This window comes from Chiloscyllium plagiosum, unplaced genomic scaffold, assembly GCF_037043375.1.
Source record: "Chiloscyllium plagiosum isolate Xiang-an unplaced genomic scaffold, Cpla_swu_hap1 HiC_scaffold_36, whole genome shotgun sequence".
In the NCBI taxonomy this organism is placed as follows: domain Eukaryota; kingdom Metazoa; phylum Chordata; class Chondrichthyes; order Orectolobiformes; family Hemiscylliidae; genus Chiloscyllium; species Chiloscyllium plagiosum.
The window spans coordinates 46579958-46592442 of NW_028270174.1; the positions used below are offsets into that span (position 1 = coordinate 46579958).

A 12485-nucleotide genomic window follows, 5' to 3' on the forward strand; every position below is an offset into this window, starting at 1 on the left:
GGACATGTGGCAAGCCAACAATGACTGAAATATCAAGTAGAAGAGGTCCAGACTTCAAAGGAAAAAAATGAGGAAAAACGTGATAGCAATGTGGGCGGCACAGTGGCTCAGTGGTTAGCGCTGCTACCTCACAGTGCTAGAGACCTGGGTTCGATTCCAGCCTCGGGCGACTGTCTGTGTGGAGTTTGCACATTCCCCCTGTGTCTGCGTGGTTTTCCTCCGCTTTCCTACCACATGTGCAGGTTAGGTGAATTGGTCATGCTAAAATTGCCCATAGAGTTAGGTCCATTAGTTAGAGGGAATGGGTCTGGGTGGGTTACTCTGCGGAGGGTTGGTGTGGACTAGTTGGGCCGAAGGACTTTGTTTCCACACTGTAGGTAATCTAATCTAATCATATGCAGAGGTGGAAATATGGTGGAAAGTTGTTAGAGCAGGTTATAATAGAGAAAATATACGGGACCAATGGAAACCGAACACTTTGATTTGATTAGAAGAATCTAGGATGTAAAACCAGAAGCTTCAAAATATGTTCCTAATCATCAAAACCATGAATGCCACAAAGATTTGAAACAGCTCGAGGAATGAGATCAGTCAGTGGCTCATCTGGAAAAAGCCTTAGCTGTGATGAAGTTAAAAATCACATAGCACCAGGTTATAATCTTAGCTGTGATGCTTCAGGATAAGTAAATTCTGGAGTATCAAATGAAGTCCATGAAATAAAATCTTGATAACACAGACATGAAAGACAGACAAAGTTACTGAGTCTGGAAATCAACAGTAAATCCAGATGATGTCATCATCATAGGATGTCTCAGCAAATTACCTCCATGTTTTATAGACTCAAAGACTCATTTGCTATTATAATTCATTAAACTTTGTTTTTGGAAGAAAGGGGTTTCTTGTATTTGTATCTTGCCTTTAAGAGTGCTCATATTTAAGGATTACGTGTTGCATACAATGTTATGACTCTTCCCGGAACACAGTCTCCTGTGAATTTGCAAGCTTCATGTAGCCAAATCAACTGATTTTCTCTTTTTTATTCCAAACTGATTCTTATATATTTAATTCTAATCTCCTAGTTTTTTTAAATTAAACCCCCCCCCCCCACCACTACCAGCAAACATCGTTAGTGCTTAATTATCCCCAGCACCCATGTTGTGTGCATGCAGGTGTAGGACACAGTGAAGAAACAGCCAAATCAATTGATTTGTTGCAATGACTGCTTCACAAATTATAGTGTCTTTAATGGTTTTAAAGGAACTAATGCATGGAGTTAGTCAATCCCTCATGAATGATTGATTATCTGTTAAGTTGGGAAATGTTCTGACTCCTCGAACTTGAATCAGGAGTAACTGTGCAGTTCCTGTACAGTTGTGGAGATGGGATCAGCATGGGTCATGCAACTCAATCAGGGAATAAAAGAAGGATCAGTAAGGGAGCACTTGGCAGTAAGAAGTAGATGTAAGCATTGTTGGTCTTGGGCAGAGATGTGAATCGAGAATCTAGTGAGTTTCACCTTTAGCTGTTTGCTGCATTGGAAGGGACTGTTGTACACTTTCCATAGGATAATATAGTCATTGCTGCTGCCAGTTTATCTTGCAGTTATGGCTGGAAAACGTTCACAAGGTACAGCCATGGATACTGCCATGGAGATGCCAGTATCAATCGCTCCTCCTCTCCTGTGTCTGGTTTATTTGATTTTGATTTTGTCAGAACTGATCAATATTTTATAATTATATCAACACCTACTCTGAACCTGTCTCTTCTTTTCAACCATTTCCACTATTGCCATTCCCTTTGGCTTTTTATTCTGTGACACCTGTTCTCCTGTGCCCTCCAACCTTGCCCTGACTTTCCTTCTGTTCCTCTTGCCTTTTTTCACAGCATTAAATCCCACCACTTTTCTGCCTCAAGTTCTGAAGAACAGTCATACGGGACTCAAAATATTGGGTGGAATCTACCCAGCCCCTGAACAATGAGGGGTATGATGGGAAAGTTAAGAAAATTGGGTGAGATGCGCAGTGAGGATTTTCTTTATGTCAATAACAAAAAGCCTCATTTCCAATCAAGATTCGATCAGCAAGACTAAATTCTTGCTAGTGAGCAATCCAATTGCACAGGTTATTGTTCATGATCAACCTAATTACCACTGAATCTCATCTCATGAATTTGCAGTTTCCCATTCTCTGACGTGCCAGCTAGATACTAGTTGATAAGATCTCCTGACATGAAACTGAGAGTGATTACTTAAAGATTCCAGCTTGCCACTTGCTGCTATAAGCATCCATTGTGGCAACCTGGCACCAACATCTTTACACATGCCATAGACAATGGCTGCACACACCACATTTCCACAGATATTGGCATCTGACAATGTCACACCGTCATGACACATCTTTGAGCCACTTACAGTATGGTTCTGCACTTAGAACATAGAACCCTTTGGCCCTAAATGTTGCGCCAATCAGTAAACTAATCTAAGCCCATCCCCCTACACTACCCCATCAACATCCATGTGCTTATCCAAGGATTGTTCAAATGCCCCTAATGTGGTTGAGTTAACTACATTGGCAGGCAAGGTATTCCACACCCTTACCACTCTCTGAGTAAAGAACCTGCCTCTGACATTTGTCTTAAATCTATCACCCCTCAATTTGTAGCTATGCACCTTGTACAAGCTGACATCACCATCCTAGGAAAAATACTCTCACAGTCCATCGTATCTAATCCTCTGATCATCTTGTATGTCTCTATTAAATCCCCACATGACCTTCTTCTCTCTAATGAGAAAAGACCCAAGTCTCTCAGCCTTTCCTCATAAGACTTTTGCTCCAGACCAGGCAACATCCTGGTAAATCTCCTCTGCACATTTTCCAATGCTTCTACAACCTTCCTGTAATGGGGCAACCAGAACTGTATACAATATCCTAAGGGAGGCCACATTAGCATTTTGTACAGTTGCAACATGACATCACAGCTCCAGAACTCAATTCTTCTACCAATAAAACCTAACACACCGTATGCCTTCTTAACAGCACCATCAACCTGGGTGGCAACTTTCAGGGATCCATGTACATGGACTCCAAGATCCATCTGCACATCCACATTACCAAGAATCTTTCCATTGACCCAGTAATCTGCCTTCCTTTTATTCTTTCCAAAGTGAATCACCTCACATTTATCTGCATTGAATTCCATTTGCCACCTCTCAGCCCAATTCTGCAGCTTATCCAAGTCCCCCTGCAACCTGTAACATTCTTCTTCCACCAACTTTATTGTCATCTGCAAACTTACTAACCCATCCACCTATGCCTGCATCCAAGTCATTTATAAAAATGACAAACAGCAGTGGTCCCAAAACAGATCCTTGTGGCACACTACTAGTAACCGGACTCCAGCCGGAATATTTTCCATCAACCACCACTTGCTGCCTTCTTTCAGAAAGCCAGTTTCTAATCCAAACTGCTAAATCACCCTCAATTCCATGCCTCTGAATTTTCTCCAACAGCCTACCATGTGGAACCTTATCAAAGGCTTTACTGAAGTCCATGTACACCACATCAACTGCCCTACCCTCATCCACTTGCATGGCCACCTTCTCAAAATACTTAATGACGTTTGTGAGACATGGCCTCCCTTGATGAAACCATGTTGACTATCTCCAATCAAATTGTTGCTTGTTAGATGATTTTAAATCCTATCTCTTATAATTCTTTCCAAAACTTTTCCTACAACGGATGTAAGGCTCACTGGTCTATAATTACCTGGGTTACCTCTGCTGCCCTTCTTGAACAAGGGCACAACATTTGTATCCTCCAGTTATCTGGTACCAAGCCTGTAGACAATGACGACTCAAAGATCAAGGCCAAAGGCTCTGCTATCTCCTCCTTAGCTTCCCAGAGAATCCTTGGGTGAAACCCATCTGGCCTAGAGGACTTGTCTACTTTCACTCCTTCTAGAATTGATAGCAGCTCCTCCTTACTAACCTCGATCCTTTCTATTCTAATAACCCGTATCTCAGTTTTCTCCTCTACAATATTCTCTTTTTCTTGAGTGAAAACCGATGAGAAATATTTGTTAAGCACCTCCCCGATTTTCATAGAGTCCACACACAACTTCCCACTTCTGTCTTTGGCCCTACCCTAGTCATCCTTTTATTCCTCACATACCTATAGAAACCTTTAGGGTTCTCCTTTATTTTATCTGCTAAAGATTGCTCATGTCCCCTCCTTGCTCTTCTTAACTCTCTCTTTAAATAATTCCTAACTAATCTGTAACCCTGCATAGCCTCATCTGAACCATCTTGCCTCAATGTCACATAAATCTCCTTCTTCTGCTTAACAAGAGATGCAATTTCTTTAGTAAACCACGGTTCCCTTACTTTATCACTTTCTCCCTGCCTGACAGGGACATACCTATCAAAGACACGTGATATCTGTTCCTTAAAGCAGCTCCACATTTCGATTGTCCCCATCCCCTGCATTTTGCTACCCCATTCTATGCCTCCTAAGTCTTGCCTACTCACATTATAATTGCCCTTCCTCCAACTATAACTCTTGACCTGTGCTGTGGCATGTACCGATCCCTTTCCATCGCTAAACTAAACATAACCAAATTATGGCCACTCCCTCCAAAGTGCTCACCTACCACTAAATCAAACACCTGGCCTGGTTCATTACCAAGTACCAGATCCAGTGTGGCCTCCCCTCTTGTTAGCCCTTCGACATACTGTGTCAGGAACCCCTCCTGCACACGTTGGACAAAAACTGATCCATCCAACATACGAGAGTTATAGCATTTCCAGTCAATGTTAGGTAAGATAAGTACCCATAATGACCCTGTTCCTTTCACTGCTGCCCAGAATTGATTTGCCAATCCTCTCCTGCACATTCCTGGAACTCTGCAGAGGGCTATGAAAGCCTCCCAGCAGTGTGACCTCTCCTCTTCTGTTTCTAACCTCAACCCATACCACCTCAGCAGATGAGTCCTCGTATTTCAGCCACCATTATACTGTCCTTGACTAACAAAACCAAACCCCCCCCCCCCCACCTTTTACCATCTTCCTGATCTTAATGAAAGATCTAAACCCTGGAACCTGCAACATCCATTCCTCACCCTGCTCTATCCATGTATCCAAAATGGTCACAACATCAAAGTCCCAGGTACCTACCCATGCTGCAAACTCACCTACCTTTTTTCGGATACTCCTGGCATTGAAGTAGACACATTTCAAACCAGCTTGCTGTCTGGCAGCACATTCCTGTGACCATGAAATCCTGTCCCTGTCCTCCCTACTCTCATCCACCTGTGTACTAGAACTATGACACAGATTCCCATCCCCCTGCTGAGCTAGTTTAAACCCACTTGGTGGTGGATTGTCAATAGCGAATAAGTAAGGTATGCAGAGGATTGGAATGATTATGAGTTTGCAAGGATCAGGTGGGTGAGAAACTTTGGATGAACACGTTGCATGCAATGGTGAGTATTGGATTCAATGAGCCTTGGTGAGAGACATGTGCAATGACAGACTTCGAGTGTAGTGTGGTTTTGCAAGTGAGAAGTAGCAGATAGAAGATAGTGGCACTTACCCTTATGGAACACAGATAAACATTAATCTTCTTCCTTCTTTGCCCAGGGCACTGTTGTGACAGGACTTCTCAGTCACTGTAGCTGAACTGAAGATCCAACCTACTTTTCATGGCCATTTCGTTGTGGGCAATGGTACAGGACCATAGTGTGAAGTGTACTCTGTGGCTTGCACTGTCTGAAACAGTGTGGAATTGGGGTTTAAGAATGGCACCAGTGGCCTGGACATCCCAAAGGTCTGGCAGTAATGAGCACATGTGCCTGTCTTACTGCACGATTCCATGATAAAGATAAAACAAAGAAATTCACGTGTTGAAGGTCTGAAACAAAAACAGGAATTGCTGGAGATCTCAGCAGATCTAGGGAGAGAAAACAAACTTAATGCTTTGAGTTCAGTGACACTTCTTCAGAGCTGATGCCAGTTAGGAAAAGGTGGTATTTATATTGAGGAAAGGGGATTGGGGAGAAATAAAGTGAGTGGATAGGTGGAGATGGTGCTCAGAAGAGGGAAAGAAGGTTGGGCAGATAAAGGAGTTATTGATAACAAGCCGGGAAGGAGAAATGCTGACAATGGAGAGATTGGGTAGGTGAAAATGAATAGCTATGCCGAAAGCAGCCCATGTCATGACAAGGCCTGAGGTGCCAGACCGGGTAAAAGAAATGGAAGGAGGTATTCAGGTTCTAAAGGTATTGATCTCACTACTGAGTTCTGAAGACTGCAGGGTATCCAAATGCAATAGAGATGCAGTTCTTCCAGCTTGCATTGAACCTTGCTGGAGTACTGCAGCAGGTCTGAGACAGAAATGTTGGCCAGGGGACATGCTTGATAGGACCCTTAGCTGTATCCGACCTATTTCCTGCACTTTTGCCCTCACCCCTTCTCTTCGCTCCCAGGACACCATTAGGATTACCGGTCCTCACTTTCTACCCCATCAGGATTTCACAGGGAGCATTCCATCAAGGACATCCCGGTTCTCTCCTCTTCCACTCTCAACACCTCACCTCTCTTTTGGGTGTCACCTGCTAAAAGAGATGGGATTCTGACTGATCAGAATTTCCGAGCTTTTGTAGACTTTCAGTAAATAATTTAATTAGGCTGTCTACTCATTCCCTTATATGAACAAAAATGTAAGAAATAAGTCAAGAGTGATAAAACCCATTTGTTCCATCAAAACACATCTCTTAACTGGAAATTAAGGGATGAAAAGATGCAAATGGCATGCCCAGTGCCATTTCCCATGCCATTGCAGAAAGTGGAATATTTGCCCATTTCCCATCTACCTCCTTATTATCCAAGGGTCTAAACATACATTCCAAGTGAAGCAGCGATATACCTGTAGTTCACTCAATCTGGTCTGCTTTATTCACTGCTTACAATATGGGGAGATGAAATACAGGCTATTTGATTGCTTTGTACAACACCTACATTCTGTCTGCGAAAATGTTCTCAAGCTTCCAGTTGCCTGCAACTTCAACACGCCACCATGTTCCCTGGCCAACACTTTTGCCTTGGGCATGCTACAGTGCTCCAGTGAGGTTGAGCGCGAGCGATAAGAACAGCATCACATCTCACACTCAGGGACCTACACCCCTCAAGACTGAATATCAAATCTAATAGCTTTAGAGCCTGAACACCTTCTTCCATGTCCTTAACTCATCTCTTAACCCAGACCTGTCATGACAAAGGCTGCTTTCAGTCAATTAATGTTTACATACTCATTGCCCCCATTACCAGCTTTTTACCTTCCCTGGCATGATATCACCCTTTGTCTGCCAACGGTCTTTCTCTCGCTCTGGGTCCATCACCACCTATCTGCTCAATCCTTCCCACCCGTCTCTGTCTTCAGCATAAATACTGCCTTTTCCTAGCGGATTTCCACTGGTCCTGAAACATTAACTCTGTTTTTCACCAGAGAACTCCCAAAGCTGCCAAGTTTCTTCCGCAGTTTCTGTTTTTGTTCCAGAAGAAGAATGCCATTTGCATAATTAATGAGATGAAGAGTGAAAAATTTGGTGAGAAAAGTGCAGACTGGGTGTCACCTGCCAAAAGAGATGGAATTTTGATTGATCAGAATTTCTGAGCTTTTGTAGACTTTCAGTAAATAATTTAATTAGGCTGTCTACTCATTCCCTTATATGAACAAAAATGTAAGAAATACGTCAAGAGTGATAAAACCCATTTGTTCCATCAAAACACATCTCTTAGCTGGAAATTAAGGGATGAAAAGATGCGAATGGTCATGGTTGTTTGTCAGTGGCATTTGGAGAATGGGAAGAAGAATTGATATTTTGTGTGCTAATGCCATCTACCCACTGCGACCTGGGTGAATCTTGCATTAGAGTTTACCTAGTGTGTCTAACAGCAATTGGAGCAGCTGCAGGTGTGTTACATCATTACCACGCTTGGTCTTACATAATACCCCTTCCCTCTCTAAACTATTGAAGTAGGATCTAAGCTCTTTGCCTTGTCCCTTCTACAAGTCCAGATCTTATCTGCTGTGCAACGTTATGCTGGTTGATACTGACATACGCTCTCTCCATGCAATTTAATACACATTTCTTTGTAGCTGCGCATATGCTCAGCCCTTATGCTCAGCAAATGCCTCTTTTTTAATTCTTTTACGGAATGTTGGCATTGCTGGCAACATCAACATTGATTGCCTATCTCTATTTGCCCTTGAGCTGTATGGTTTGTGCTATTGCAGTGGGTAGTCAAGAGTAAATCACATTTCTGTGGTTCAGGAATCACATTTAGCTCAGTCACATGGTGGCATTTTACTTCTCTGAAAGGCATTAGTGAACCACATGAGTTTTTATGACAATTGATAATAGTTTCATTGTCATCATCATTGAGACTAGTTTTCAATTCCAGATTTTTAAAACATTAATTGATTTCAAATTCCTTTATCTCCTATATTGTCCAGATCACTAGTCTGGAGACATTCCCTCTACACCACCCCATTACTGTTGGGTTGCTGTGTGTGCAGTTGATGATGTCCTCCATCTATGGGAAATTAACTGAAGTGCCCAATCATTCTGACAGGCATTATTGCAGGCCAAGCTCACATTCTAGGCAGCTCTGACCATTGAGTCTTTGTCTCCTGTAATTGTGAGCTAATGAATGTAAAATTATGGGAATATCTCCAGTTGAACTCTTGAAAGACCGAGAAGCAAAATATTGAGGGCTGTAGTGACTTAAAAGTCACTGATGAAGCAGGGGAGGCATGTAGGAGACTACAGGTAGCTGCCATTACCTGACATGACAAGCCTTGAGATACCCATACGCAGACATGCCAAAGAGACCTAGCCCCTTCCTATTTCATAGCCAGTGGTCTTGTGAGCTGCTCCTCTCTTTATTGCTCCCTGTGACAGGCTATTTCTGCTTAGGCTTTTGATTGAACAAGAGGTAAAGTTTCTCCTGATCTGAAGTCTAATCTAAGATAGTGAAAGTATCACCTATCTTGATAAGATCGAACCTACATACAAAATGCTGGAAATAAATTAATAGCAAAGGTATCATTATTTCCAATAGATGAAGCTTTACAGTGTGGTCTGAAATGTCTAACAATTTCTTTTTTATTGATATGAAAATTGAAAACACGGTTAGTCTACTGCTTCTGTACTAACAGAGATCACTATGAAAACCCTGTATCCCCACATCAGCCCCTGCCTGAGGTGTGGTGAACCTCAAGTAAATTCTTGACAAGCTGTCTGGGCCTGATGAGAGAGCAGCCTATGTGAAAGCTTAATATAAAAACATTAAAAACTCAGTTTAATCTTGTTAGCAAGTATTGAGTGCATTATATTACAAGGTTTTTTCCAACAATTTCGCTGGGATTTTTCTGTGAGAGCTTTTAAAGTCTTCTGCTTACTTACGTCCTTTACATAAATTGTTGCATCTCTCGATCCTTGGAGATCTACAGTTTATCCTTTCTATCAAGAGATTAATTTGAAGAATAGATTTTTAAAAACAGATTTCTGTTCCTTTTATTGACAAAATACTTTTAAATGGAGGATATTTATCATGTTTGGCAGTTCCTTCAGAATATGCAAACTAAGCACATTATTCCAGCAAACATTGGAGAAAGTTATATTTAATGATAACAGTTTCCAATAAATTGCTGGTTTGAGATTCTGCAGTGTTAATATCAAATTTGGGTAGTAGGAAATAAATTCCATCTTCACTGATTTGATGTTCTGGATGTCTGTTATTTTGACCGTGAACATCAGCTCACTAAAAACAGAAAAACTGAATATAAAGAAAAGTATAGCTAATAATGCTATAAAGTAAATGTATCTGTGTATTGGAATGTTGATTGACAAGAAACGTAACTTCCTAGTGCTTTATTTTTTGTAGTTATTTTAGTAAAATTCCAAAGTAACCATGGGCCATAACCTATATTGTTTGATCAATGCATTCATCTGAAATTACTCAGTACTAAATGGGTATGGGGCAGCACGGTGGCTCAGTGGTTAGCACTGCTACCTCACAGTGTCAGGGACCCTGGTTTGAATCCAACCTCGGGCGACTGTCTGTGTGGAGCTTGCACCTTCTCCCCGTGTCTGTGAAGGTTTCCTCTGGTGCTCTGGTTTCCTCCCACAATCCAAAGATGTGCAGGTTAGGGTGGATTGGCCATGCTAAATTGCCTATAGTGTTCGGTGCATTAGTTGGGGTAAATGTAGGATAATAGGGGAGGGGTGGGTTACTGTTTGAAGGGTCGGTGTGGACTTGTTGGGGCTGAAGGGCCTGTTTCCACACTGTAGGGATTCCATGATTTTGTGTTAATGGCTCTGCTAAATGGTGAAAACTTCTGCTGAACACACTAATAAAGACAATGTTGGAAACACAGATAACACAAAAAAAAGTTGATCTTTCCTCTGAAAGAAATTAAAGACTTATAAAGATATATAAAGAACATCTTAAAAGGAGGAGAAGAACCAAGGACAAACAAAAGCTTGTAATTAGGTGGAAAGCAGGAAATAATAAATCATTAAAGTGATAATGAGTTTTGAGAAGATTTATAGGACAAGCCAAACAGAGACACACACGAGAATTCCTGGAAGCATGACATTCCAACCAGAACCCTGTCAACAAACATATTGACTTGGATGTCATTTACTGCCACCTGAGAAAAAGAACAGGAAATGACATCACCACAGGAAATGACACCACCGGCCCAAGGAAACCTAAGCACATAAAGACAAAGTGGGCCATACCACCATTGCTTCATCTGGAGACTCACTGATGAGGTTACCTAGTATGGTGATGAAATGTCTGAAAATGAACCTTCCAGCTCAGCGAGCAAACCTACATCCATACACTAAAGTAATGATGATAGAAATGTATGAGTGCGACAGTAGCCCAGAGGTGTCATGGAGGAAAATCAGATGGACACTAAGCTGCAGACCCCTGCCATCTATAAACTGTAAATTCCTACGCTAAGACCCAGTTTTTAACCCCTTCTTTCCAGTGGAACCTTGTGACAATACCTGCACTGATGTCTGAGAGAAAATGTGTGCTACAGTTATAGTAGTGAAGTTTTTGAGGCAATTTTATGTCATAGGGCCATAAAGTTCCAGTAGAAAGATGAGGATTTTTCAGCTTAAATCGTACTTCAGTAAAACAATGTGAAACAAAACAAGGACAAAGATCAGATTGAGATTAAGATGGGTCATTAAAAAGGCAAGCAAACCATGAAGTTACACTGATAGATGGTACAGAAGTGCTCACATTTGTAGTGTAATGACTGGTTATCCAACATTCATTGTGGACATGAATAAATTGAAAGAAGTACAAGTAAGTCACTGGATTGAATGTATATGCTCCACCGGTACAATTCAATTCTCACAGAAAAACAAGTTTTGTTTCAGGTTGAGAACATGCTCGTGGTAACAAAACTCTGATTGATTTTTGAGTGTTCATAATTTTAAAATTCTTTTTGACTTTCTTTCTCTCTCTCGCAGTCTGCTCCCAGTTTTCGAGAGGGGTCTACGCTATTTTTGGATTTTACGACAAGAAGTCTGTCAACACGCTTACATCATTCTGTGGAACACTGCATGTTTCTTTCATCACCCCGAGCTTTCCTGCAGATGGCTTGCATCAATTTGTCATACAGATGAGGCCAGATCTCAAGGGTGCTCTCCTTAGTTTGATTGAATATTATCAATGGGAAAAGTTTGCGTATCTGTATGACAGCGACAGAGGTACACATGTTTATTTTTGTCTATATGTTACACTAAACTTGTTTTCTTTTCTTTTTGTGCATTGGGTATGTATAATCATTACACTGTGAAGTAATCTAACAATTCAGCTAAGTTAAAAATGATAACACTTAGGGATGAATACAGGGGTGAATAATCTAAATCTTAGTAAGTTTGCAGATGAGACCAAAATTGGAGGTGTAGTGGACAGTGAAGAGGGTTACCTCAGATTACAAACAGGATCTTGATTGGATGGGCCAATGGGCTGAGAAGTGGCAGATGGAGTTTAATTCAGATAAATGCATGGTGCTGCATTTTGGGAAAGCAAATCTTTGCAAGACTTATACACTTAATGGTAAGGTCCTAGGGAATATTGCTGAACAAAGAGATCTTGGAGTGCAGCTTCATAGCTCCTTGAAAGTGGAGTCACAGGTAGATAGGATAGTGAAGAAGGCGTTTGGTATGCTTTCCTTTATTGGTCAGAGTATTGAGTACAGGAGTTGGGAGGTCATGTTGCAGCTGTACAGGACATTGGTTAGGCCACTGTTGGAATATTGCATGCAATTCTGGTCTCCTTCCTATCGGAAAGATGTTGTGAAACTTGAAAGGGTTCAGAAAAGATTTACAAGGATGTTGCCAGGGTTGGAGGATCTGAGCTCCAGGAAGAGGCTGAACAGGCTTGGGGTGTTTTCCCTGGA

The 12485-nt window shown here is 41.6% G+C and overlaps 1 protein-coding gene across 3 annotated transcripts in view; it reads left to right on the forward strand.

Moving 5' to 3' along the window:
* Window positions 1-12485, forward strand: part of gria2b (glutamate receptor, ionotropic, AMPA 2b) — a 152211-nt gene that overhangs the window by 34957 nt on the left and 104769 nt on the right. For all 3 annotated transcript variants that reach the window (XM_043674000.2, XM_043673998.2, XM_043673997.2), the window contains exon 3: window positions 11551-11790. In XM_043674000.2, the coding sequence (XP_043529935.1) occupies window positions 11551-11790 (240 nt within the window). The remainder of the gene's footprint in view (window positions 1-11550; window positions 11791-12485) is intronic.